The sequence below is a fragment of the Colletes latitarsis genome, chromosome 8, assembly GCF_051014445.1.
Source record: "Colletes latitarsis isolate SP2378_abdomen chromosome 8, iyColLati1, whole genome shotgun sequence".
Classification (NCBI taxonomy): domain Eukaryota; kingdom Metazoa; phylum Arthropoda; class Insecta; order Hymenoptera; family Colletidae; genus Colletes; species Colletes latitarsis.
In genome coordinates this window covers 20,373,662-20,400,641 of record NC_135141.1, presented here as the reverse complement: position 1 = coordinate 20,400,641, position 26,980 = coordinate 20,373,662, and the positions used below count along the sequence as shown (strand labels likewise).

The 26,980-nt window shown below is 41.2% G+C and overlaps 2 protein-coding genes across 4 annotated transcripts in view; both read left to right on the top strand.

The window, feature by feature from the left end:
• The window catches only part of N (neurogenic locus Notch protein), a 427,418-nt gene extending 404,757 nt beyond the window's left edge, over nucleotides 1-22,661 (top strand). For 2 of the 3 annotated variants that reach the window (XM_076770842.1, XM_076770844.1), the window contains 6 exons: nucleotides 9,215-9,758; nucleotides 10,873-11,403; nucleotides 11,762-11,994; nucleotides 12,074-13,919; nucleotides 14,345-16,230; nucleotides 16,980-22,661. In XM_076770842.1, the coding sequence (XP_076626957.1) occupies nucleotides 9,215-9,758; nucleotides 10,873-11,403; nucleotides 11,762-11,994; nucleotides 12,074-13,919; nucleotides 14,345-16,230; nucleotides 16,980-18,040 (6,101 nt within the window). In that variant the 3' untranslated portion in view covers nucleotides 18,041-22,661. The remainder of the gene's footprint in view (nucleotides 1-9,214; nucleotides 9,759-10,872; nucleotides 11,404-11,761; nucleotides 11,995-12,073; nucleotides 13,920-14,344; nucleotides 16,231-16,979) is intronic. The other variant, XM_076770843.1, reaches the window with a different exon arrangement.
• Nucleotides 22,662-25,143: 2,482 nt separating this feature from the next.
• Nucleotides 25,144-26,469, top strand: LOC143344393 (ribosomal RNA small subunit methyltransferase NEP1). Its single transcript, XM_076770417.1, has 4 exons — nucleotides 25,144-25,347; nucleotides 25,623-25,866; nucleotides 25,959-26,167; nucleotides 26,239-26,469. Exons 1-4 carry the CDS (start codon nucleotides 25,204-25,206, stop codon nucleotides 26,350-26,352), a joined length of 711 nt encoding a protein of 236 aa, XP_076626532.1. The 5' UTR covers nucleotides 25,144-25,203; the 3' UTR covers nucleotides 26,353-26,469.
• The last annotated feature ends 511 nt before the right edge of the window (nucleotides 26,470-26,980 follow it).

Below are 26,980 nucleotides of genomic sequence, written 5' to 3'. Positions count from 1 at the left end.
ATTAAAATCGACTCGAATATTTTCGAAACTGTTGATATCGAAAATGTTTCAGGTTAAAGAAGATTGCATATTTACTACGAAGCTCACCTAACATTTTCGTTCATAATTAGGGATGCAGGACTCATTAAAATCGACTCGAATATTTTCGAAACTGTTAATAGCGAGCAATGAATGGTTCGCGAATGGCGGTGTTGGGGCACCGCTGTGAATCGTTTTCAATTTAGAGAAAGTCCATTGAAAAACCGCGACGCGGTTGAAAGGTTATCGGATGCGCGTCCCAGAATCGAAAGACTCGCTTCGACGCCGCCGAGAAACGGCCAATAACATTCCGCGGAGTCAACCAACGGACGAAAACTGTTAATTCCTGCGGAGTCGCGGTGTAGCAAAGTCCACGCGGAATTCGTTCGCATTGTTCCGCAATCTCGAGTCCCGTTACCGGTTGCGGAGGTTCGATTTCTGCCTGATTCGTTTCCGTATCGTGATCCCAGAGCGACGGTCTAGCGCGGAGAGATAGTTCGAGCCCAGTCATCATCCTCATCATCGTTCAGGCACACGTGACCTAGCCCCCATGCACTCCTACGCAGTCCTGCGAGAACGAATCATCGACGGCCATTGTTGCGCGAATATGGACGAACGGAAATCGATCGACCGTTCAAGGTCACCGAAACGATTAACCCCGTCGAAACGTTTTACTTTTCCAGAATTTTCGGAACTCAGTACAATGGAATTCTTGAGGGGACCTTCTACTGTAAAACGCATTTTTTTTTATAAAAAAACTATGCAACTTCTTGCATCGACGTTTCGCATATACAGGAGATGTTCGACCATCCCTGGGAAATATTTTAATGACAGATTCTAGAGGCCAAAATAAGACGAAAATCAAGGATACTAATTTGTTGATTGAGGCTTCGTTAAAAAGTTATAGAAACATTTCCAGCCACAAAGTATATTTTTGGTAAAGAATTTTTTTCTCAAAAATGCGTAGGATTTCGGGGGTATATCTATTCACCAAAAATGATTGAAATTGACCCCCACAAATGAAAATAATTTTTTCAGAACGATTTAAAATTTTTCCTTTTTGTCGAAAAAATTAGGCACCTACCCCCTGTCGATTTTTCTTAAAAATTCGTTTATCATTTTTAGTAATTTTGTTTGACGATTTACAGGAAAGTTGTATAATACTTTTTTGTAGGTACCCATGAGCTCTAGTTCACTACTAAATTTCAATGAGATACATTCACTATTATAGGAGTTATGGTAGTTTGAAAATTGGACCATTTCTATGGTGTTTTTCTCAGTTTATGAGGTCAAGGAACAAGTTTTCTAATATTGTTAGAATTTCTACATATTCTACACTAAAATACGCGTCGTTTGGCTTTTTGAACATTAAAATCGTCCAATCCGTTCAGAAGTTATGGTGTTTTAAAGATTCGCATGAAATTTACGGGAAGCATTTTTGGCCTGAAATTATATTTTCGATAATGAATTTTTTTCTCGAAAATGGTTAGGATTTCGAGGGTATGTCTATTGACCAAAAATGATTATAATTGGTCCCTGCAATCAAATATAATTTTTTTAGAACGATTTGAAACTTTTCAATTTCGCCGAATTTCAGGGAAATCATCATTCATGGTCAAACATTGTATTTTTGGTAAAGAATTTTTTCCTCGTAAGTGCATAGGATTTCGGGGGTATACCTATTCAGCAAAAATAATTCTAATTGACCCTTGCAATCGAAAATAATTTTTCCGTGAATGATTTGAATTTTCTAATAACTTTTTAACGAAGCTCAATCAACAAATTGATATTCTTGATTTTCGTCTTATTTTGGCCTCTAGAATCTCCCATTAAAATTTTTCCCAAGGTTGGCCGAACACCTCTGGGAAAAATTTTAATACAGGATTCTAGAGGCCAAAATAAGACAAAAAATGAAGAATGCCAATTTCTTGATGGAGGATTCGTTAAATAGTTATTAACAATTGAATTCAAAAATTTCAAATCGTGCTGGAAAAATTATTTTCGGTTGCGGGGGTCAATTACAATCATTTTTGGCGAATAGACATACCTCCGAAATCCTATCCACTTTTGAGAAAAAAAATCGAGTAGGTGCTGAAATTTTTGGGTGGAAAAAAAGACTTTCGAATCGTCTTGGAAAAATTATTTTTAGTTGCAAGGGTCAATTGCAAGTATTTTTGGTCAACAGACATACCCCCGAAATCCTACTCAGTTTCGAGAAAAAAATTCCTTACCGAAAATATAATTTCTGACTAGAAATGTCTGCCCGAATTTTCATACGAATCTTTGAAACGTCATAACTTTTGAACGGATTGGACGATTTTAATGTTTAAAAAAGCAAACTACGCGTATTTTGGTGGAGAATATGTACAATTCGCAAAAATATTCGAAAAGTTGGTCCTTGACCCCGCAAAATGAGAAAAACCCCATAAAAATGGTCCAATTTTCAAACAGCCATAACTCTTACAATTGTGAATATATTTCAATGAAACTTTTTTCTGAAGTAGAGCTCATGGATACCTACATAAAAGTATTAGACAACTTTTCTGTAGGGCGTCAAATAAAATTACTAAAAATCAAAAACGAATTTTTAAGAAAAATCGACAGGGGGTAGGTGCCTAAATTTTTCGGCGAAAAAAAATTTTTTCAAATCATTTTAAAAAAATTATTTTCAGTTGCGGGGGTCAAATACAATCATTTTTGGTGAACAGACATACCCCCGAAACCCTAACCACTCTCGAGAAAAAAATTCAGTACAGTCGGAACTTTAAACGTTAATAACTGTTTAACGAAGCCTTCATCAACAAATTGGTATTCTTGATTTACGTAGGATTTCGGAGGTATGTGTATTGACCAAAAATGATTGTAATTGACCCCTGCAACTGAAAATAATTTTTTTAGAACTATTTGAAATTTTTTAATTTTGTCGACAAATTTCAGCTCCCCTTGTCGATTTTTCTTAAAAATTCGTTTTTCATTTTTAATAAATTTGTTTGACTTCCTACGGAAATTTTGTTTAGTACTTTTTTGTGGGTATCTATGAGTTCTACTTCCATACTAAATTTCATTAAGATACGTTCATTATTGTAGAAGTTTTATGGGAAAGTTTTAAGAAAGTTTCAAGAAAGAAATACACATTCGTGTATTGGGTTTTTAAATAAACGAAACCTCTGTATGTGGTATAGATCGCAGTGCCACAAAATTTCCCAGAATTTTCTTTCGCTGGAAAATTCATTTTTGATTATAATTTACTTCGTGGATACGCTGAATAAAATTGAACTTCTGCTTTCGTTTTATTTGAAATACGAAGACGTTTTATTCGAAAATCGACAAAAGAGTGACGTTTATCGCAGGATGCACGCATCTGTCAAGAAAAATACCAGCTGTCGCGTTATTCTAGACGCACAATCTGAATGCATTTCTAAGCGACGTTGAAAGAACGGCTCTTTGCTTGCAAGGGGTCCGTAGCCCTCCGTAAAAGCAGGTTTCGGATGCCCCGAACGTTTAAGTCCGGGAAAGAATTCGGTCCCGAATCGGTAATTAAATCTTTTAGAATTGATTAACGCTTTCTCGATACGGAGTGTGTATTTATTCGTTTTGCGACCACATAGGTACCTGTTTCTGTTTCTGCAGACGCATTATTATCCCTTTAATACTGGGGTGCTGCATTTTCGACTCGTTTCTATCGTTAAGTGTAAAGTAGAAAGCTACATTATTCAATTATTAGTTAATAATTACCATTTAAATGATACAATGTTATCGAAATTATCTAGAAGCGTAGTATTTCAAGATTAAATTAAATTCCTTGGAGTGAAAGATTCCAAAGAATAGCGAAAAAATTTCGAAAAGATTCGAACGTCCCATTGGTTTAAGGATAGACAAAGGAACAGGTGGTCGCTTATCAAAATGTAAGGATCGCTCTGCCGGCGCGATTTTTCCATTTCTGTTCGCGTGTAAAGAAGCGAGGAAACAACGGTGGTATGAAAATCGCGAGGAAAGACAATGGCGTGTTAACTCAGCGCTGAAAAATGTTTCTGCCTTCAACCCCGCCTCGTATCCTGGGCTGTCTTTAATAATTCAAACGCTACGTGTTTCTGCGGGCGTATTCGTATGCAAATACGCCGGGACGGTCTTCTGACATCGATAGCAACGACGAATTGCCTCGCCAATGGTTTCAAATTTGCGTATGGATACTCGTGGTTTTCGAGTTCGCCTTTAAAAAAACATATTTCGATCCACGAAATGTATACTTTCGCTTTCGTGTTTCATATATTCACCTCTTTTTGTTCGATACTTAATAATGCTCAATATTTTATTTTGATTCTATTTAATTATTTATTACGAAGTAAACGACGCATCTAGTTTCCGCGTAATAAAATCGTGAACGTAATCGTCACTCTGGTGACTTCGATGCATGGTAAACGCGATCGTTCGACTCACAGTGTCGTCAAGTATACCGAAAGGGAATTAAAATGGAGATTATAAATTGGAATTGTGTCTCGTTACAGTTACAGCGAAATAAGTCCAATTATTTCAAAATTACTACCCTTTGAAGAATATAAAATATTATTGGATTATTAGATCGTAAATTTATTAGATTCTATAGTAAATTACAGCCAATAAAATGGAAAAAGTAAACTTGTAAACTGAAAGTCATCCTCAGCCCACTAGACAAGCATTAAATAAATAAACAATAAATTGAACATATTCATACTTTCTATTGACATTGTAAGTATTTGAGCTTAGGTTGAGAAACAGTTATTGTAAATTATTTACATATAAAATTATATTTAAATTCAGATGTTTATTTATTTATTTAATCCTTGTCTAGTAAGGTTAGAACGCCTTCCAGTTTACACGTTAACATTTTTCTATGCAGTGAGCTATAATTGCACTTTCTCAACCCTTTCCATTAAATTCAGACGTTTAAATTTAGAGAGTGTAATGAAACAGATGGCGAAACGCGAAAACGTTATTACTACGACGGTGATAATTGTGGAGAAGCTGTATCGCTTCGATAAGTATCGCTATGATTTACGACGTCGCGGTAGGTGCCTCCAGAGAGATAAAGCTACGAAAGGCCATCTTCGCTAAGAAAAATCAGTGCACGCTGCTCAATGATTCATGACGTTCGTCCGTTGTGTACGTAGCCCTTAAGATTCGAGAGGAAGCGACGGCCGCCGGCTTGTACGTGCATTCACAACTGAATTAGCCGCATCATTGTCTGAATGAGGAGAGACAGAGAAATCGTAAGTGAATGTAAATACGGTAAAAATCCACGCGTCATCCGGCTGGACGATCGTTGATATTTCCGAGTGCAGATCGCGCACAATCACCATTGTTGCTTTTATTTGAAAAAAAAGAAAAGAACAATTTCGTTTAGGCAATTAAAAAAATCCAGTTACCTTATAGAAGTTGAAATATTATAAAAGACAAACTCTTGACGATGTTAAAAGTTTTTGAAAGCGATAGGTCCACGATCAGCGAACTACTTGCCGTTTAGTAGACGTGGAACCTTTATAACGCGGAAGGCCAAGCTGTTCGATAACTTTCTCCCATTGAGAAGTCTGCCATACACGGGCAAGGAATCTATCGACATTCGTGCTTGGGTTTCGTTACTGAATTCCCCGGGTGCACTCTTCTTAATTAGTTTTCCTCCAATTAAAAGGACACCGGTATCGGTTGCGGTGTTCGAAATTAGCAGTTAAAGTTTCGACGAAATAAATTCTAGCACTCCGCTTTCACAGCATTTCTCTTATACGTTGCAGAGAAATTTATACATTTTCCATATCGGCAACAATATGTTGCTTCTACGAGAATTTTGTTAAACTTCCAGGCGCGATAAATAAAACAGCTTCACGAAGAATAAATGGGACTCCAACTCTCTCCAATCAATTCTCTATGCTCGTAATGAGTTCTTCGATCCTTCTGCTCGATTTTCTGATTCGATTACTTGTTATTCATACTCCAATGATTTGCACCTATAGTAATTCTTTTTGAGGAGGAATTATTATTAAAATAAATAGTTAGGTTGTGCAACAACCTTTCACCCTGGTTGGTATACTTGGTCTACATTTTGCTTTTTCCTTTCAATTTGACAAATGAAATATTGAGCGTGACTCGACATCAATTTTTATCTCAGGAGCTCCTTTTCAAGTCGAAAGAGATATCGTACACTTGAAAATTACAAAATACAACAGTAGTGTAAATGAAACAGATATTTCATTGAATTTGTTTGTTTAGTCTTATTTAACGTAAATTTCAAATAAAACACTTACAAGCGTTAGAAGGTGCTGGTAACAAAATTGAAATATAATTCGGAGTGTAAAGGGTTAAATGTTTGTATAATTACAGTAATTTAATTTCTGGAAACTTCGACTTAGAAAAGAGTTTTTAAGGGGGGAGAAAATAAATCTTGAATACGTCGGATTCAAGCCGCGTGAATGAATAATTTAAATCGATCGTAATTAATGGAATTTATTTCGGTGGGAGATTGCCGTAATTTAATTAGACCACCTGGAGCGTCGCTCGGGCTCCTCTTCCGCCGCCTCTTTCCTATCTTCCGTGAAAATTACGGCGATGCCGACGTGACGCGATTCCGTGTACGAATGTGCTTGTATTATCTGCACGAGACTGACAGAAACGGGGAAGCTCGCAGTCATTAAGACCACCTGGTGCAAGAACCCTGCAGAACATCCGCAGGACGCATCCGGGGACCAAGCTACCGAACCCTGAGAAATCTCGTGTAAGTCGTGGAGAAACGGTACAATTCGAGAAGTACCTTAACGAGCAACCGGTTCCTTTTGCTCGCTAAAATAGTCGTTATCGTTTCGTTTGTCAATGGATGTGTCGTTCGATTTTTAACGTCGATTACGATCTCGATAAACGACCTCGATCGCAGCTCATCGATGCCTCGATTTATTCGAAAAGCGCGCCACTTGGTCGAAATTTCAAATCCTACTTTTATGGTATGTCCTTCTGTTAGTAATTCTGAGGTTATTAAACTGAAAATACTATGCATTTATAATAGTACGTTTTTATTACAATTTTATTTGAATAGTGTGTTGAATGGTTTTCTTTATTTTTGTGAATTGTGTTAAATTTGTGATTTATATCCTTTGAAAAAGGAGAAGATAATTTTACAAGCCTTCGTGTTGGGTTTCTAAGTAAACAAGATCGATGCTATTTGGCAATTGGAAACCTAATTTAATTGAATTCTTTGCTACAAAATGTAATTTAATTCTTCAAAATCGTTAGCTTATTTGCATTTAAGATTTTTAACAATTCCAATGCTAGCTAAAGAAGAAGCCAAATGGTAATGATTAGCCCTGACTCTGTTGAGAGTAACGATGCAATTTATCTTTGTAAAAGAATTGAACTGATCTTTGATTGTATCAGAGAACAGCTGTGCAAAAAAGACCACCCACGATTTGTCCAAAGAACAGAAATCGTTTCCAATAAGTCGATCTTCTCACCCAAAACGCCTCGAGTATGAGTAACGTTCTTTTTGCGAGACATTGATCGGCGATCGAGCCCACCTGGCACTTTCTTCAGGTGATAGTCATCCGCAGGCTCTAATTACTCCCGGTAATTGCCGCGATTATCGCTGTCTGCGGATCACTATGCGAAGTAGTCGGAGAAGAACGCGAATGGAAAAAAGTGCAAGGAACCGATCGATCAAAGATGCAATTAGCAGTAGTCTCCTGGTCCATCTGGACCAGTTTCGTTCTGCTCCTGCGCGCGTCAAATTAAGGCTAATTGTTGGCAGTCGCCACGGTGACGACTCCATTCCTTCCAACGAATATTTGTCATTTTTACTTAAAAGAAAGAAACTCTACAAATCAACGTATTAAACATCAGATTACACTGTACCAAATCTCGATGGTAAAACAATTTTAAAAAAAAAAACTCAGATCACCTAATTCGAATTCCAACTCGTCCTAGTTGACAGTATTAACCCATTTACATCTTTGCTCTAAATGTGAAACTTTCTTTATAAATCAGAGGTATTTAGTCTTTCAAGCTTATTTTCAACTCTTATTTATATTTAATCCAAAAATGATATATATTTGAAAATAAATAAACTTAAAATAGATGCTAACATTTTTTAACTAGCATGATAATCGTTGAAATGATCCATATATAAAATATCACATTCGAAAACAGTTTTAACCGATATTGATTAACGAAAAGTGATTCGCGAAAAGAAGCAGGTTTCTTAATCGCGACGATAATTAAAGCGGCAAGGGGTCAGGTGGTCCGGTGTACCGTTAAAGCTTTGAACTGGTTCAATTGATCGTAGCTTTTTGTTCGATGCGTCTTAACCCCTTCGATAATTGTGCGCGGCCGTTACCAGAAGTTATACCTTCGAAAAAGACCTTGCAAATTATTCCCAGTTCGAGTAATGCACCTGGTTCTGAAAGAAAATGGCCGAGTACCAGATACCAATTCCGGTCTCGGTTACATTAATCGGCGACAGTTTGATGCGTGTGTGCAATTGCTGCTTCTGCACGTGCTTATTACACCCGATAAATGTTTCGAGCTGGAAATTTCGGTGCAAAGGGATTGAAAGGACGAGTGCAAAATTCGGATCGATCGAAGTCTACATTCAAGACATTTTGCTTCTTTTTATCTGCACTGATATTTAAATTCAATCTTATTCTTCGTCAACCTTCCAGCCATAGAATCAAAATCAATTTGTATTATGATATATTCAAATTTCTTGAAGATCTGTGAGGATGCACCGAGAGGTCCACTAAATTTGTCTCGTATCGTGCTTATTGACACTGCCAGATCAAAAGCGTATAATATTCTGTAAGCCAAAAATTTTAATTTTAAACCATTTCAAAAGTGTGAAAAGTATTTCAACAGCATGAAAATAATATTAAAATAAAATAACATACATTTTAAATAATATTATGAGCAATGTTATTTCAGCAGTGATCATAGCATGAAAATAATAATAAAATAAAATACCATACTATTCGAAATAATAGTTTAAATATTTAGACGTCTGATTTTAAATAATTACAAATCATATAACTTAAAATTTATTTCACTACTTATTTTTCTTAAAAATGACAAATCCTATTCAAATTAAGTCCCCCCAGTATCTCGTCTTGAAAATGAATTTTTCCATTTCCATAGCGTGAAATATTGTCACCCAAATAATAATAATAATTTCGAAATTGTTTTGCAGGTTTCACGGGTACCCAGTGCGAGATCGACATAGACGAGTGCGCCGCGAAGCCCTGCCTCAATGGAGGCGTGTGCACCGACCTGATAAACTCCTTCAAGTGCACGTGCGCGAACGGTTTCGCTGGAGCTCACTGCCAGATCAACATAGACGACTGCGTGTCGTCGCCTTGCAAAAATGGCGGCATCTGCCAGGACTCCATAGCGAAATACACCTGCGATTGTCCTCCAGGATTCACCGGCGCCTCCTGCGAGACGAACATCAACGACTGCCAATCGAACCCCTGCCACAGCGGCACCTGCATCGACGGCGAGAACAGTTTCAGTTGCAACTGCTACGCGGGATTCACCGGGAAGCTCTGTCAAATTCAGATCGACGAGTGCGAGAGCAATCCGTGCCAATTCGGCGGTAGATGCGAGGACCGCATAAACGGTTATCAGTGCATCTGTAGGCCTGGCACGTCCGGCACGAACTGTGAGGTGAACGTGAACGAGTGCTATAGCAATCCGTGCAGGAACGGAGCGAGATGCATCGACGGTATCAACAGGTGAGTCGACGATCGCTTGGCGATCAGGTGCCTGCGAAAGGTCCTTGGAAATTGGAACACGAGCACGTCGTTCCACTGTGAAAATCGCTTGGAGCGGTTTGAAAATTCACTGCTGATACGTACGTCTGTCTACGCTGCTGTCCATACGCTTTTCAGTCTTAATCTTTAACGGTCCACAAGTATTTCAAATTTATTTACCCACTGGGTATACACCTAGTTCTCTTACAACGAGAATCTTGCATTTATATTAACTGTAGGTAACATCAAATACAACATTAACTTGATAGGAATAAATTTTTGAAGGTTCAATAAGTGTAATGACTATCAGAAACTGCTATTATAATGTGTTTGATTGTCAATAAATCACCATTATAGTGTACGAATGCGAGGAAGAGTAACTGTGACAACTGAAAATTTGTGGACTGCTATAAAATTCAATACAACGAGCCCGGAAGGCTTGGACGGTAATGTAGATGAAGCATTTAAATGGGGATGGACGAGTGAGAATATTTCCAGGTCGATTATTGAAGATTGCTTTCGAAAGAAATTTGCACTGCTCCGAAGATAAAAGAAGAGTTTTTTTATATCAAAAACACTTTACCGACCGATAGCCTATTAATCGGCTTTTTATCGCTTAACATTTTACCGACCGGTAACTTACTAGCCGGCTGTCATGAAAATAAAAAATATTACTAGATTTAATTATCGATACCGGTCGGTAAAGTGTCAAGAAATAAAGTATTCGATTTTGTCTCCCTCGTAACAGTACAAATTTCGTCCAATACCTCCCTCCCCATTTAAGCGGTTTGACACGAACAACAACGAAACAAAGTAGAAAAAAATCATTCGAGGAAGAACAAAGAGACGAAATTCTTTCGGATGAATTGCTTCATTACGAACACGCTCAGAATCTGGCAAAATTGATCTTCCGATCGCATACCCCTACCCCCGAAAATTTCATTGTCCGAGGTCCGAGAGACGGATTCTAGTCCGAGCGAAAGAACGATAAAACCGACGTGTCCCTCGCATGAACCCCTTAATCTGGCAAAATCTTGGCCCGCTCTAACGTTATCATTTCTTCCATCCTCAGTGGATACGATGTCTCTTCTTCCAGGTATTCGTGCGAGTGCGAGGCAGGTTTCACGGGGCAGCACTGCGAGACGGACATAAACGAGTGCGCTAGCAATCCTTGTGCAAACGGTGGTCGGTGCATAGATCTGATAAACAGCTTCCGATGCGAGTGCCCTCGCGGCTACTACGACGCTAGATGTCTGAGCGACGTGGACGAGTGCGCTAGCAATCCTTGCGTGAACGGTGGCACCTGCGAGGACGGTGTCAACCAGTTCATCTGTCATTGCTTGCCGGGGTACGGTGGCAAGAGATGCGAGGCCGACATTGACGAGTGCGGCTCGAATCCTTGCCAACACGGCGGCACATGCAACGACCACCTGAACGGCTACAGCTGCAAGTGTGTGCCCGGTTACGCAGGCACCAACTGCGAGACCAACATCGACGATTGCGCGAACAATCCATGCCAGAACGGCGGCTCGTGCATCGACCTCGTCAACGACTACAAATGCGTCTGCGAGCTGCCGTACACGGGACGGAACTGCGAGGACAAGCTCGATCCTTGCTCCCCTAACAAGTACGGTTCTCGAATTGCGCGAATAATTCACCTGACCGTTCACAAATGTAGTCGATGGAATGGAAAGTTTGTTGATACTGTGAACGACTTGGGAATATTAGTACCGATGAGTTGTATCAACAAACTTTCCATTCCACTGACTACGTTTGGGGAAAGAAATTTTGCTCTTCAAGTATATCGTTCCTACGCAAACGCTAGTGCACACTGTAGAATCTAGAAACCTTGAATTATCCTGTAACGTTGACTTATCGCTGAGGATTATAATCCAAGTTTCAGCCACGTGAAATCGCCTCATGACTACCAGTTTAATCCAGCATCGATGAAGAAGTTGAATGGACCTTTGTTATTACTGTTACAGATGTCTCCATGGCGCCAAGTGTTCACCGTCGTCCAACTTCCTGGACTTCGCCTGCACCTGCACGGTAGGCTACACCGGCAGGCTCTGCGACGAGGACGTCGACGAGTGCGTGATGACGTCTCCGTGCAGAAACGGCGCTACCTGTAGGAACACCAACGGCTCCTACCAATGTGTCTGCGCCAAGGGCTACGAAGGTCGGGACTGCATCATCAACACCGACGACTGTGCTTCCTGTGAGTACCTAACACCGCAATTTGAACAATATATCAACGCAATTCTTCAATTTATTGACCACAATCGTATTCCCTACAGTTCCCTGTCAAAATGGAGGTACGTGCCTGGACGGAATCGGTGACTACACTTGTCTCTGCGTGGACGGTTTCAGCGGCAAACACTGCGAGATCGACGTGGACGAGTGTCTGTCACAGCCCTGCCAGAACGGCGCCGTCTGCAAAGAGTACGTAAACTCCTACACGTGCCAGTGCCAGCTAGGATTCTCCGGGATAAATTGTCAGACCAACGACGAAGATTGCACGGACAGCAGTTGTATGAATGGAGGCAAGTGCATCGACGGCATCAACAACTACACCTGCGTCTGCGAACCGGGTTACACCGGGTCGAACTGTCAGTACCGTATCAACGAGTGCGACAGTTCACCTTGCCTGAACGGCGCCACGTGCCACGATCACGTTCAGTATTTCACTTGTCACTGTCCTTACGGATACACCGGGACGAGATGCGACCAGTACGTGGATTGGTGCGTGGACAATCCCTGTGAGAACCAAGCTACTTGTGTCCAACACAAAAACAAGTATCACTGCAACTGCTCACCCGGATGGACTGGGAAGGTCTGTGACGTGGAGATGGTCTCGTGCAAGGACGCGGCCATCAGAAAGGGAGTGCCTGAGAAGAACCTGTGCAACAACGGGACCTGCGAGGATATTGGCAACAGCCATCGCTGTCATTGTCTCGAGGGGTACACGGGATCGTATTGTCAAGAGGAGGTCAACGAATGTGATTCCGCCCCGTGTCAAAATGGCGCTGCATGCAAGGATCTGGTCGGCTCGTACCAGTGCCAGTGCACAAAAGGCTTCCAGGGTCAGAACTGCGAGCTCAACGTGGACGACTGCAGGCCCAATCCCTGTCAGAATGGAGGTACTTGTCACGACCTGATCAGCAACTTCAGCTGCTCGTGTCCGCCGGGAACTTTAGGCTTCATCTGCGAACTAAATGTTGACGACTGCGCCATTGGGACTTGCCACAACAATGGAACGTGCACGGACAAGGTGGGTGGGTTCGAGTGCAGGTGTCCACCCGGGTTCGTGGGACCCAGATGCGAGGGAGACATCAACGAGTGCCTGTCGAACCCGTGCACCTCGCCGGGTACTCAGGATTGCGTGCAGCTGGTCAACAACTACCACTGCAACTGCAAGCCAGGCTACATGGGACGCCACTGCGAGGTCAAAGTGAACTTCTGCGACAGCTCGCCATGTCAAAACGGCGGAGTCTGCACGGCCAAGCAAGCTGGACACACCTGTCTCTGTCCTAGCGACTATTATGGAAGCAACTGCGAGTTCGCTGGTTCTTATTGCGATCGGGAACCCTGCTTGAACGGAGGCACTTGTCGAGTGGCTGAAACGGAAGTTGGATACAGGTGTTACTGTCCTCCGGGAACCACCGGAACGCACTGCGAAATAGACGCTAGAGACGAGTGCGCGAGCAATCCTTGCCAGCAGTCCAATGCAGTTTGCAAGAACCTCCTTGGCGATTATGCCTGTGACTGTCCGCCAAAATGGACGGGCAAGAACTGCGAGATTTACGATCCGAATTACGGAGGTGGCGTCTTCGGCAGGGCGAACTCGAATGTCCCGAAGATTATGAACGCGTACGACCTGGATTTGGAACTCGAGAGGAAGAAGTGCATCGAGAACAGATGCGAGGAGAAGTCTGGAAATCATCACTGCGACGAGGAGTGCAACAGGTACGCCTGTAACTTCGACGGAAACGACTGCTCGCTTGGAATCAACCCGTGGCGCAATTGTACGGCCCCCATCAACTGCTGGGACGTGTTCATGAACGACGTTTGCGACGATGTATGCAACAATGCCCAGTGTCTCTTCGATGGAAGGGATTGCGAGAGAAAGCTAGCACCTTGCAAGTATGTAACCTTACAAGAATTGATTATAAGTATCTGGTCTAGAACTTTGGACAAGAATCTATTTGGATTTCGATTCATATACTTGAGGTTGGGATTGAAATAAAATTTGAAGGTGTATATGTATGTAGAAATATGTTGCAGAAGCAAATCATAATCTTTAGAATTCACAATCCCAGTATAAGCATTGGAGCAAGTGTTTTTCAAAATGACTGAAAATGTAGTAAAGTTTGAAAACAAAAAGATTGATTATAGTTATACTCTAGTTACTATTTTGTATATCTACACATAAGCATCGTTGAAATAAGTTTCACAGCTCAAAGAAAATGTTAAGACATCAGCTTTTCCAAAGTTGTAGACCGGAGTACCCTCTTGAAAAGTAATTCGCGATTCGATGAGGTCACTTTTAATATCTGTTATGTTTATAGCCCTATCTACGACGCCTACTGTCGCAAGCATTACGCCAACGGACACTGTGACTATGGCTGCAACAACGAAGAGTGCAACTGGGACGGACTCGACTGCGACACAGAACCGCCGTCGTTGGCGGAAGGAGTGATCTCCGTGGTCGTGAGGATGGATATGCAGACGTTCCGTTCAAACGTAGTGGCTTTCCTCAGGGACATCGGCCACGAGCTACGAACCACGTTGAGAGTGAAACAAAACGAGCTGGGCAACGACATGATATACCCCTGGAAAAGAGAAGGCGAACCCAGCTTGCAAACGAACTTCTTCGGTCGTCCAACCACCATCTACACGAACAGCGAGAGTGGCGTGATCGCCTATTTGGAAATCGACAACAGAAAATGTACCGTCACACAAGGAGCCGTGTGCTTCCCATCGGCGAACGAGGCGGCAGAGTATCTAGCAGCCACCGCATCCAAGCATTCCCTCTCACCAAACTTCCCCATCGAGCAAGTACGAGGAGTCGTGGGGCCCCAGGGGCCCGAGTACCCGGACACTCCAACGAACTACAAGTACGTCTTCATCGGAGTGGTAATCGTGGTACTCGGAGGGATGTTGGTAGGCGTTCTGGTCACGGCACAACGGAAACGCGCAGTGGGTGTGACCTGGTTCCCCGAGGGTTTTCTGCGCACGAGTAGCGGCAGTGGTCAGCGTCGCAGATCGCGCAGACGGGGCCCGGATGGCCAGGAAATGAGGAACCTGAACAAGCAACCGTCGGTGAATTGCATGGACCTGGACGTGGGGAACGGTCGCGCACAACAATGGTCCGACGACGAGTCCGATCTCCCACCGTCAAAGAGGATGAGAGCTATAGAGCCTGGATACGCCAGCGACCACACCGCCATCACGGATTACGAGGAGACGGAGCCGCGAATGTGGACGCAACAACACCTGGACGCCGCTGACATCCGCAGACCGGATGCAGGAGTATTAACGCCGCCTAGTTTGGAACATGGTCAGGACGTGGACGCCAGAGGTCCCTGTGGGATGACGCCATTGATGGTGGCCGCTGTGCGTGGTGGAGGATTGGACACTGGAGAGGAGGAGGACGAGAGCGACGGTTCAGCAGCGATGATCGCCGACTTGGTCGCCCAGGGCGCCGACCTAAACGCCACGACCGACAAGAGTGGCGAGACGTCTTTACATTTGGCGGCTCGTTACGCGAGATCCGACGCGGCCAAGAGACTCCTTGACGCCGGAGCGGACGCCAACTCTCAGGACAACACTGGCAGAACCCCTCTGCACTCTGCCGTCGCGGCAGACGCAATGGGCGTTTTTCAGATACTGTTACGGAACAGAGCGACGAATCTCAATGGACGCATGCACGACGGCACTACACCGCTGATCCTGGCCGCGCGTCTCGCCACCGAAGGAATGGTGGAGGATCTCATCAACGCGGACGCGGACATCAATGCAGCCGACAATAGTGGGAAGACCGCTCTGCATTGGGCAGCGGCGGTGAACAACGTCGACGCCGTCAACATATTGCTCGTCCACGGCGCGAACAGAGACGCCCAGGACGACAAGGACGAGACTCCGTTGTTCCTCGCAGCCAGAGAAGGCAGCTTCGAGGCCTGTAAAGCGCTGCTCGACACTTTCGCCAACAGAGAGATCACCGATCACATGGATCGGTTACCCAGAGACGTGGCCAGCGAGAGATTGCACCACGACATCGTGAGATTGCTCGACGAACACGTGCCGAGATCCCCGCAGATGGTGACCGTCATACCGAACGGTCCGCTCATGGGTAAGCGTCTTCGTACCCCGGTGTTAACACTCGCACGGCTGAGGGTGGGTCTGTCCGGAGCTGGGCGTGGGAAGTCTGACTTCGCCGAGCGGCACGTGATAGGTCAGTTGACATCTAAGCTGGAGCGATAAAAAGAGAAAAAGAAATGCATTTTCTAGCTGCGTTTAGCGTATCGTAAAGGAGATTCTTTATTTTCTTGTACACGTTTGATGGGTGTGCATAAACTGGTGCATGTCAATACGAAAATAAAGTATATTGTTGACTTTAGATTAGTCCAGAATTAATCCGCAAAACATAACTTTGAAGAAGAATTGATACCAAAGATTATTAGTTTGGATGACACGACCCAACCATAGCCGTGCGTTATTCGAGGGTTAATGTACTATAGAGAGACGACTTGATGGCTAGGCACCTACAAACTGAACAGCACAAAGGCAAGGGGTGTAAGTCTCTTAAGACTCTGCCAGTAATGACAATATCTATGAGGATAGGCTATTACACTACGGCCAATCAGCGTGACTAGCCATCAAACCATCTCTCTATGGTACACGTGTAATTGATAGCAATAGATCTTCAATACAATACTCTTGCTTGCAAATTTTGAAGCAAGTCAAGAACGTGGAGCTCTGAGCCACTTTAGGACTATCTTGAGACTAAAATAAGTTTCGAAAGTCTCCACACTTGTTGGTATCGTGATAAGCATAAGAATTTGTTTTGCAAACCGTTTCAAGACTCCTCGAGTTTCGCTCCTTGACTCAGGGTATCTTGAGATGGTTTGAACCCCATTTCTAGTCACTAAGCGAATTCTCAGCTATTCGGTGGTATTAATCTTGATTCGTTTCTCGTTACAGGATCCCCAAATCACCCTCAGCTGATCACACACCCTACGGTGATCGGTTCAGCGCCGAAGCAAGGGAAGTCGAAGAAACGACCGAAAGCCGTCGCGGCGGGAAACCCAAACAGCCCAGAGTCGGAAGGCGGCGTGGTGGTGGTGAGGCGAAAGCCGTCAGTAAAAAAGCCACCGGCGAAACGAGGTGCTCAGCCCCCAAACCAAGAGATCCCTCAAGGAGCAGAGGGCGCGGAGGGAAACTTGCCCAGCCCGTACGACAGCGCGAGTCTGTACAGCAACGCACTGCCACTGGTGGGTCACACGGCCACGGCGAAGCAGCCACCCCCGTACGAGGATTGCATAAAGGGCCAGTCCATGCAGGGCCTTCAACAACTCGGGCTGGACACGTTCACGACCAACTACGGGTTGCCTAATTTTCACGACCAGCTGCTAGCGCCTCATCAACGACAGGGACAGGGCATGGTGAACACACTTTCGCCGCCTTACAGCAATCAATCACCGCCGCACTCTGTACAATCGAACATGACGCTCTCGCCGCAGGCTAGCTACATGGGCTCGCCCTCGCCGGCGAAAAGTCGACCATCTTTGCCAACCTCGCCGACCCACATCGCCGCCATGCGACAGGCAACGCATCAGAAGCACGGGGGCATGCCTACCGTGGGGTTCGACTTCGAAAACCTTCCCTATTCCTCGAGTCAGCAACAGCAGCAGCAACAGCAGCAGCAGATACAGCAAACGCAACAGCAGATTCAACAGCAGCAGCAGCAACAACAACAAAGCACGCAGCAGCAGCAGCAACAGCAACAGCAGCAACAACAGACGCAACAGTACTACCAGTACTTGACGCCGCCGTCTCATCATTCAGGACCTGACGTGACGCCCCAGCACCTGATGCAGGCGCCAGAGAGCTTCCCGACCCCGTCGCCAGACAGTCCTGGCCACTGGTCATCCAGCTCGCCTCACTCGAACAGCGACTGGTCCGAGTGCATGGCCTCCCCTAACGCGTACAGCGCCGGCGGCGCTCACCAAAGCAACAAGGGCTCCGAGGCGATTTATATATGAAGCCAGGCGACTATCCCTTCCTCGCGCGAGTAAATCGCAAAGTCGCGGGACAGCGGACGAACTGTGATCGACTCGTCGAGTTCGAGGGTGATTCTCGCCGATTGTGTACGCGCAAGAACGCCTCCGGAACTTTCTCTGGAACCCCTGATCCCTAGACGCTCTCCCGTTAAGTCGCGAACAAGATGACGGCCCCTCCAACGGGAACGTCAACCCCTACACCGCGGCTCTCACAGGATAGAAATATAGATAAACAATTGTGCACCCCGAGACGATACTTCCTCCGGGACGCTATTTTCACGTAACATGGTTCATCGTGCCTTTCCCTTATTGTAACCGTGACGCGAGACGGTTTAGGTATACGACAGGAGATTGAAGTAGCCATAGGGTGTCCCACAGGTTTTCTTGCAAAGACTGTTCTGCGGCTAAAAGTAAGACGAATATGTCGGATGAACGTAAGTACATGAATGCTTTGTTAACACTCTGTTCCACTGTTTTCACTACAGTGGAATGCAACTGAATGTAGATTACCAGAAAAGCATAACTTTATTAACCCCTTGATAAAAAAAAGTTCCTATAGCCTGATTCGCTTTTATAAATATATTTTTGTATAGTCGTATACAATTAGTAATGGTTCATCCAGTAAATTAAATTACTTTTGTCGCCTAGAAATAAATAATATATTGCAACATTTACACACAACAATACGGTCAGTACCGTTTCCTTGACATTCCACTTATGAACTCACTTTTGTACGACATTTTCGTCTTATTTTTAAGCCAAAGAACATATTAGGTAAGTTTGTATGGAAACCTGTGCGACAGCCTGTACATATATTTTCATTTTATATCGACCGATCCACTTACTCGTATCTCAGCTCAATGAACAATGGTGCCTTCGACTTGCCACAGTGTGAAGACCCGATAGACAGTTAAAGCGATAAGGAACGAGACCTTGCTATCTACAATAGTATTGTACATAGGACAATATATATGGAGGCGAAGAATCATTCTACACGTGCATTCGGTGAGGACGACTAATAGAGTGTAATATGTAATAATTCTATTTAATATGTAACTCAAACAGAGCACATCTATAAATAAAAGAAAGATCCGAATCTCCGGGGTCGGTGCCTGTTAATGGATTTCGATCGTTGCGAGGCCAATACGGCGAACGCGTCGCACGTTAACACGAATCCGAGGAGAATCTCTGCACCGCGTTAGAATGAAAACCGAGAATCGTGCCTTCGAATGTCGTAGGGTAAGGGAGTTCATGTAGGTAAATCTATTAAATTATGTATTTTTCTTTCCCGATGAAACGCAGCGTTTCCAAATGGCCTTTAACGATGTAACGTTTATTACCGATTAGCGGGGAGATTTAATGTAAGATAAGAACAAACTGTAATGATTTGCACGGTCGAAGGGAGCCTCAGAGAAATCGTCTTCACCCCGCGAATAATCGTTCCATACACAGACATTCCATTCGCATGGCGCTACTTCTTTTATTCCTCGTCTCCTGTCGAGATTCTTCGCCGACGAGGAATAACCGCGGATCGCTCGACGAAACTTCTGCCAGCTCGTAGAGAACAAAGATTCTTTGTTAGTGACTCGTCAGGGACTAGATTTTGATAGTAAAATAACAGGATTGTATGGTTCTAGAACTGTAGAATCGAAATTAACTGGTCAATAGAAGCGAATAGAAGGCTTACAGAACTTGTGGCCGTAGAGAAATTGTTTTTAAATGTTTAATAAGTATAATTCTTTAAAACGATCTGTATCTCACTTATCATTTGTACCTCCACTTGAAGATTTAACTAATACAAAGCCCAAGAATGTGTAAAAGAAATCAGAGTTTAAACTTGATCACTTAGTAAAAGCTAAAACTAAACAGATTTAAATTCTTCCATTTTATAATTAATGTGCAGCCTCATGTTCGTTCTATTATTCAGTTGAGTGTCCACTTACAGTTCTGACTGCGTAACGAGATACTTGTGATACGCTCAAGTCGAGTTCAAACTTTTTGATGTGCTCCGACTCTACATATGCTAGAATCTCTGGTCTCTCGACTCCTGATACTCAAATGCGTCTTTGGTTCTTAATATATTTATAACCTCGCGATACAGAGTATGTAAATTCGAGTTTCGCCAAATTTATAGACGTATTCTACACCTTAAGACTAAAAAAAAAACTCTAATAAGCATAAATCCACAAACCTCTTACTCTCGAAATACAACTTTTAACTGACATTAAACTTAGCAATTCTGACATAGATGTAGGAAGTAATATAATTCCAAGAAACTGTATCGATAATGTTACATGTCCTTCTCTGAGTAGAAACTCAGAAATGCAATGAATGCAATATTATTAAAAATTGCCCAGATGTGTTGAACGCTATCAAGCAATACAATAACTTAAAGTAGTTGTATAACAAAAACAGAAGATTTATGGGCATATGTGAAACTTCTTCAGGCATACATTATTTCGATTAAAGAAGATTCAAATCAATACCGATCCATGGTATCTAATAACATTTGATCACAATTTCAACGATTACTTTCATGTTATAATATTGTACTCGAGTATCCCTAAAGTAACTCTGAAGAAGTTGATAAGTCTTTTTCTTCAATTTTTATATGTAAAATACACCAGTAAATTTTGTAACACCTGTATTTATTCCAGGCAAGTAATACTGTTTGATACATATAAGCCGTAACTTTTTGGGAACTAGTTTTCAAAAAAGAATACACAGGTGAAACTGCGTGAGGGTAAATAAACGTTATTGTGGGCTACACAAGTGGCCCTCGAGCTGCCAATTGATTCCGCTGTCGGAACTATTTTGAAGAAACCCAGGAACGTAAAAGAAGATGCAAGAGTTTCGCTCGAGTCGAAGTGTCCGAGGAAAGTTCGCGGTTGCGCCTCGTAATTACTGTCCTCGAATCGTTTACTAACAAGCCTAGCGTAATTGTTAACGTTAATGTGTAATAGAGTCTCTTTAAATTAAATTAAGCACGCGACGGGCGGGCGGTAAGACGATTCTCGCTGATCTCTCATCTGCCAAAGCCAAAAGAGAGTTCTTAGATAATGCGTGATCGGGTGGCGTGACTGGACGGTGGCGCGTACGCGCATAATAGGGTATAGACATTAATCGTAGGATTGTTGCGAGAGAAAAGAACTAATTATTTGGTCGGCGAGATGGAGTTCTTCCGTGCACGTTTGCAATATGTCCACCAGTAACGCGATCAGAGTTAGAACCACAACGGAACAAGGGATGCGCAGAAATCGCGTTCATCCTTCGCGTTTCTAAAAGAGGAAGTTTGTAAATACTCTTTATCGTTTCCTTTTCTCAGCCCTCGACCCCCGTGTCCCTCTCCCCCTTTCTCCTCCCCACGTACCACGCATTCTCTGTCCGCTCATCTTACGTACTATCGAGTACTTTTTTTTTTTATATAATTGTCTTTTCTCTCGATTTTGTACAAACTGTTTTTACATATTTTTATATTACGTAAGTTAGATATTGATAGTTTTGTAAGGCGACTCCCAATATACGGTAACAATAATGTTTCCTTTATTCATATTATGGATCATAGAAGAGAAGAATATAAATATATATATATATGAATAGATATATATATTTTATATGTATATTTTGTGTAATTGACTGTTGCATCGGGGATTCGCGATAACGTCCGTTTTATCCTCGGTGCAATTCTGAATTACATAGAGGTGTGATGGAGCTTTCCGATTCCGGAAGACGAGGGTCCAACGCAATTTCTATGACTATTTCGCGAAACCTGTATGCTCCTAAGGAGAAACAATTTTTTTTTATTTATATATATATATATATGAAGAAAAAGAGAGAGAGAGAGAGAGAGAGAGAGAAACTTTTGTAACGAATTAAATGTATTCTTCACGCGACTGCCTTTGTAATTGTTAAAACCGAATGAAAAGTCTGCCAAATGTCGAACGAAAATATCAAGAGAAATGTTAATATTTTTTTAAATAGTATATTGTAAAAGATACGAAATGAAATAATAGCTCAAATGGAATGTCGTTAACGACGATTGAACCGCGTTCACGGAAATGAATTTTGATATTTTCGGCTGGCGGGCGATCGTCGATCAATCAAAGCGTAATCTGGCGCATGTAGCGTACATAAATATAGATCATCGAATCGGGCGTGATTAAACAATTAATGTGTTCAAAATTTGCGATGTCATCCGCTCTCTGCAGCACCGATATTCTCTGTGGTAAACGAACAAAAGACGATAGATAGGCTACACGCTCCAATTTATCAGTTATCTATGGATAAGTTTAGAGAGAAAAAAAACTTCCGATTATTAATGATAGATCTTGTTATTCCTTGTAACTTGTAAAAAGTACTGAGTTTTATTAGTATTAACTATTCCATAAACTATAAGGATTTGTTTCGATCCTATTATATCCTGCCAATTCCCTATTCCCTATTCCCTGCCCCACGCCCCCCCTCCACCTCCCGATTATCTCCCTTTACTTCCGGCGCCCGATCCTCATATTTTTATAAATAAGTTATGTCTTTTAAACAGATGTAATAATAAAGATAATCTAACATTCACAATAGGGTTGTTGTTCTGTTCTATTGTGCTATGCTTCCGCGTTTTATTCCTTTTAATAATGTAAGCATAGATACTTTTAGTATATTACAACAGATTTTACACAACAATCAAATTGTATTATAGCAATAAAAAATAAAAAAAAAACCTGAAAATATCCTGAACACGTTTCGTTTGAGAGTTTTTTTTTTCTTGTCGGGTTTGACAAATTTCACGCTCTTCGAATCCCAAAGACGCGAATGGCAATTATTCGCAACGCTATCCCAAAAGAAGGAAACGCGAAAAATAACAATTCGACTCTATGCATGTTGAAACCGCGAGTTGCCCTGAAACAGGGAAAGGATGGCTGGCATGTCTGATGCAATTATATACAAAGTATAGTGAAAACTCGATAAATGTTACTACTCCGGGTCCGGGTAGGAACACTTATGGAATAGGAAAATCGTTTTTCGAATTTGTAGTTTGCCGACGCCTCGAACATAGAAAGAGTCAGTAGCTAAAGAAGAAAGAGGGACTGAAAACCGGATTTATCGCCCCAGTTTAAATATCCGTTACACATTACTGTAAGAAAAGATGGTATTCTGGTCAGGAAAGCGATCGGGCGTTTTAATGAAATCAACACGAGGTGGACTTTTTAAAACTGTATTCTATATCTACTCGCGGCAAAAGCCAATACAATTCTGTACTCTGACAGAGAACCAGGATCGTGAGGGCACCCTTGACAGTATGGCCCTCCTTTTTCCAAGTATCTTAGCCAATCCTCCTTTAAGAGGAGGAAACGCGCCAAGGAGAAGCACATGGCCCGCTTTGGGCATTTATTTATTTCTACATTTCTAACATTACATTTCTGAAAATATTTCAGTTTGCACAAAATCTGAAATTGTGTGCCAAAATGTGTTCAATTTCGAATGAAATGTCTCAGAAGAGTTAGGGAAAGGTATATAATGGCATCATCAAAACATGTACGTACTTGTATCTTCGCAAAGTCAGTGGATAGTACATTTATCGAATAGAGGTAGCTAACGAAACCTCTTATCTCATAAGTGTTGCAGTTTCTGATCACTTACGGAACAGCGGAAGCGTTCCATTTGAAAATAGCTACCTCCTATTCGATAAATGCACCCAACACCTCGATCCGTCGTTCTTTGATGTTTCTAAAGAAGAATAAACAAAGAGAGAAAGACTCCTAAGTACAATATTTAATTCAATATTATGCTACCAAATATTGACCGATTTATATCGTGTTTAGTCTCATTTTAATCAGAAAAATTTCTCCCATATAATAGTAAAATTTTTATTAACAAAAAGTAAAAAATAAAAAACTTTTCTGTGCAGTAGTATGATCACACTGATAGGGGTATTTAAACGAAGGTGACGAAAGCAATAAAGATTTTTAAGGAAAGCCGCTACGCATCCAGTTACACTTCGCCTCACTGGTTCAAGGGGGATCCCCCTAGTGGTGGGGATAAAAATGTATCATTTACGGAACATCTTTTGAGGACATTTATCGAGTTTTCACTGTACATGCATACGTGAGCCAGTAAAAAAAAACAAACTACAACTACAGACGAGTTAAGTGACATAGTAGTAACAATAATGACTTTCCATCTTTATCCGAAGATGAAGACCATATAGCGCACGGCCAACAAATTTTCTGAAAAAATACACAATACACATTAAGCACACCTGTGCTTTCCTATTTTCGTTTTCTTTCTTCGTTGCAAGTAAAAATAATAAAGTATATGAGCATATCAGAAATCTGTACCTCGTTGATCGCGAAACGCTGACACGTCTTGATATGGCTGAACATGTCTCAACATGTCTCAACATGTTTTCTACGTCACTTTTTACAGTCCTACTGACGACCCCTCACGGTAACCAATAACACTCGCGAATTAGGTGGGTGGATGGTGAAAGCTCCGATGTTTTAAAGTTAACATTATTCACTTCGATGATTAGAAGTAATTATGACTCACAAAATCGCATTTCTTGCGCATAGAGTGCGTACGTGAGACGACGAACGTTTCGATTCGATTATCGATCGAAGAATTTCTGTTCTTCTAACAAAACGAATAAATTTTCTTTTTCTTTCTGGATACATAATATGATAGTTGAGATCTAAAATTGATTCTTCTTCCGACAGAGTATTTAATAATTGTCAAAAAGTAATAAGAATCGTATTTTATTAAAATTTATTCGTTATGACGATAATCGACTGTGAAGTTAGAATATCGCGAATCTGTCGATGCTTCCCATTTCATAGCACTCACCGTACCTAATTCACACGTTTTGTGTAATAAATGTATTCTTTATAAACAATAGTTTAATAACTAATTAGCTATTCTTTACACCAATCATTCTATACGAGTTTGTGTTTTGACAAACCGAAATACTGACCACGTAAAAAATTATACCCCATATAAACTGCAGTGTCGTGACATCTGTTCTTCATAGATAGAACTAAATGCATTCATGGCTGGTATGTGTAGCGCTACTATACAAAGTCCAGCACCATGAGGATCGATGTGATGTATATATTAATGTGATTGTTTTGTTTTATTTTAATATACGTACAAAAATGGGTCAGAAACGTAAGAATCGTAATGAAAAAGATGATTTTGAATACGATCCACATCCTAAACACCTTCAGATAGCTCATATAAAAAATCAAGAGAAGCGTTTGATTGTAATTCTGGAAAATGCACAGCTAGAGTCTGTCAAAGTATGGTTATGTTTTACTATTAAATTTTAAAATAGATTTCTATTACATTTGCTCCGACAATTTTATTTATTTTTCTATTAAATAATCTTGTACAACTGGTATAGTTTATCGTAACTTATCTATTTTTTACTACAGAAATATGTTTAAAATGTAACATTAAATGCATTTGAACTAAATATATACAAAAATTGTTTTTTATTATTTTACATTACTATCAATATTTTAATATTTTCAATAGACTTTCATGTTTAATTTACACCTCTTAATTTTTTCAGGTTCAAAATAGCTTTGAACTGTTAAACTGTGATGATCATACAAACATTTTAAAAAAAAATAATCGTGAACATGGTACATGCAGACCAGACATTACTCATCAATGTTTATTAATGTTAATGGATAGTCCATTAAACAGGGCTGGACTTCTACAAGTATATGTACATACTGAAAAAAATGTATTGATAGAAATAAATCCTCAAACTAGAATTCCCAGAACATTTAAGCGTTTTGCAGGTCTTATGGGTAAGACAAAATAATATAATATAATACAATGGTATTGTATAAGAAACAGAGTTCCTTTTCAAATTTATTTTGATCATTTTTGTCCTTTGCAGTGCAATTGTTACATAAATATAGTGTCCGTGCATCTGATGGACCAATGAAACTGTTAAAAGTAATTAAAAATCCAATCACAAATCATTTACCTGTTGGATGTCGTAAAATAGCAATGTCATTTAATGGAAGTAAAGTACAGAATCCACGAGAATTAGTTCCTTCTGAGGAACCAATTGCTATTGTAGTAGGTGCAATGGCACATGGACAAGTAAGTTTTGTATTCATAACACATAAGTCTGCCTGTAATTGACTTTATTTCTATTGTATTCCACATTGTAGATAAAGCCAGATTATACCGAAGATACTATATCTATTAGTAATTATCCATTATCTGGAGCTTTAACATGTAGTAAATTGTGTAGTGCGTTTGAAGAAGTTTGGGGAATAGTTTAAATAACAAATTGACTATGTGTATTGTTTACATGTTTTTTTGTTTATTTTTGTATAAAATTAAATAACTTTGTTAAATGTACGACAAGAAAGAAAAATAAAGTAATATTTGTAAATTTACATGGAAATGTTAAATTGTTATTGTAGTAATTTACTTTCAGTTGTATGCATTCATCCCTAACAGTATATAATGTTTCATTCAAACTATCGCACGTAAAGAACAGAGAAAGAGAGATGAAAATGTCGTTGCGCAATATGTGGTGGAAAATCCTAAACATAATGACTCATCAATATTGGTTTTCAAACGATTGGTCCGCATCAAAATCTCAAAGAGTGTAGACCAATCACTACTCAGAACGCGATAACTTCTATGGCGGCCGGAAGGATACTAACTTGCGCGCTATCGAGCCCTCAATACCTAGTTTCTTTTTTGACTTTCGTATTTCATTACGTCATCAACGCAAAAATGGTTGTTAATGTCAAGTATTCGGTACGCTCTTTTACCTTAACGTAGCATGTTTCTTAAAGATTATACGATATTGTTTCTTCTTATTTGAAAGCTATTGTATCTGTGACTCAATTTCTGCTTTCTGAGTGACTGTTGTTAAAAACGTGCAGCATTAAGAAGTGA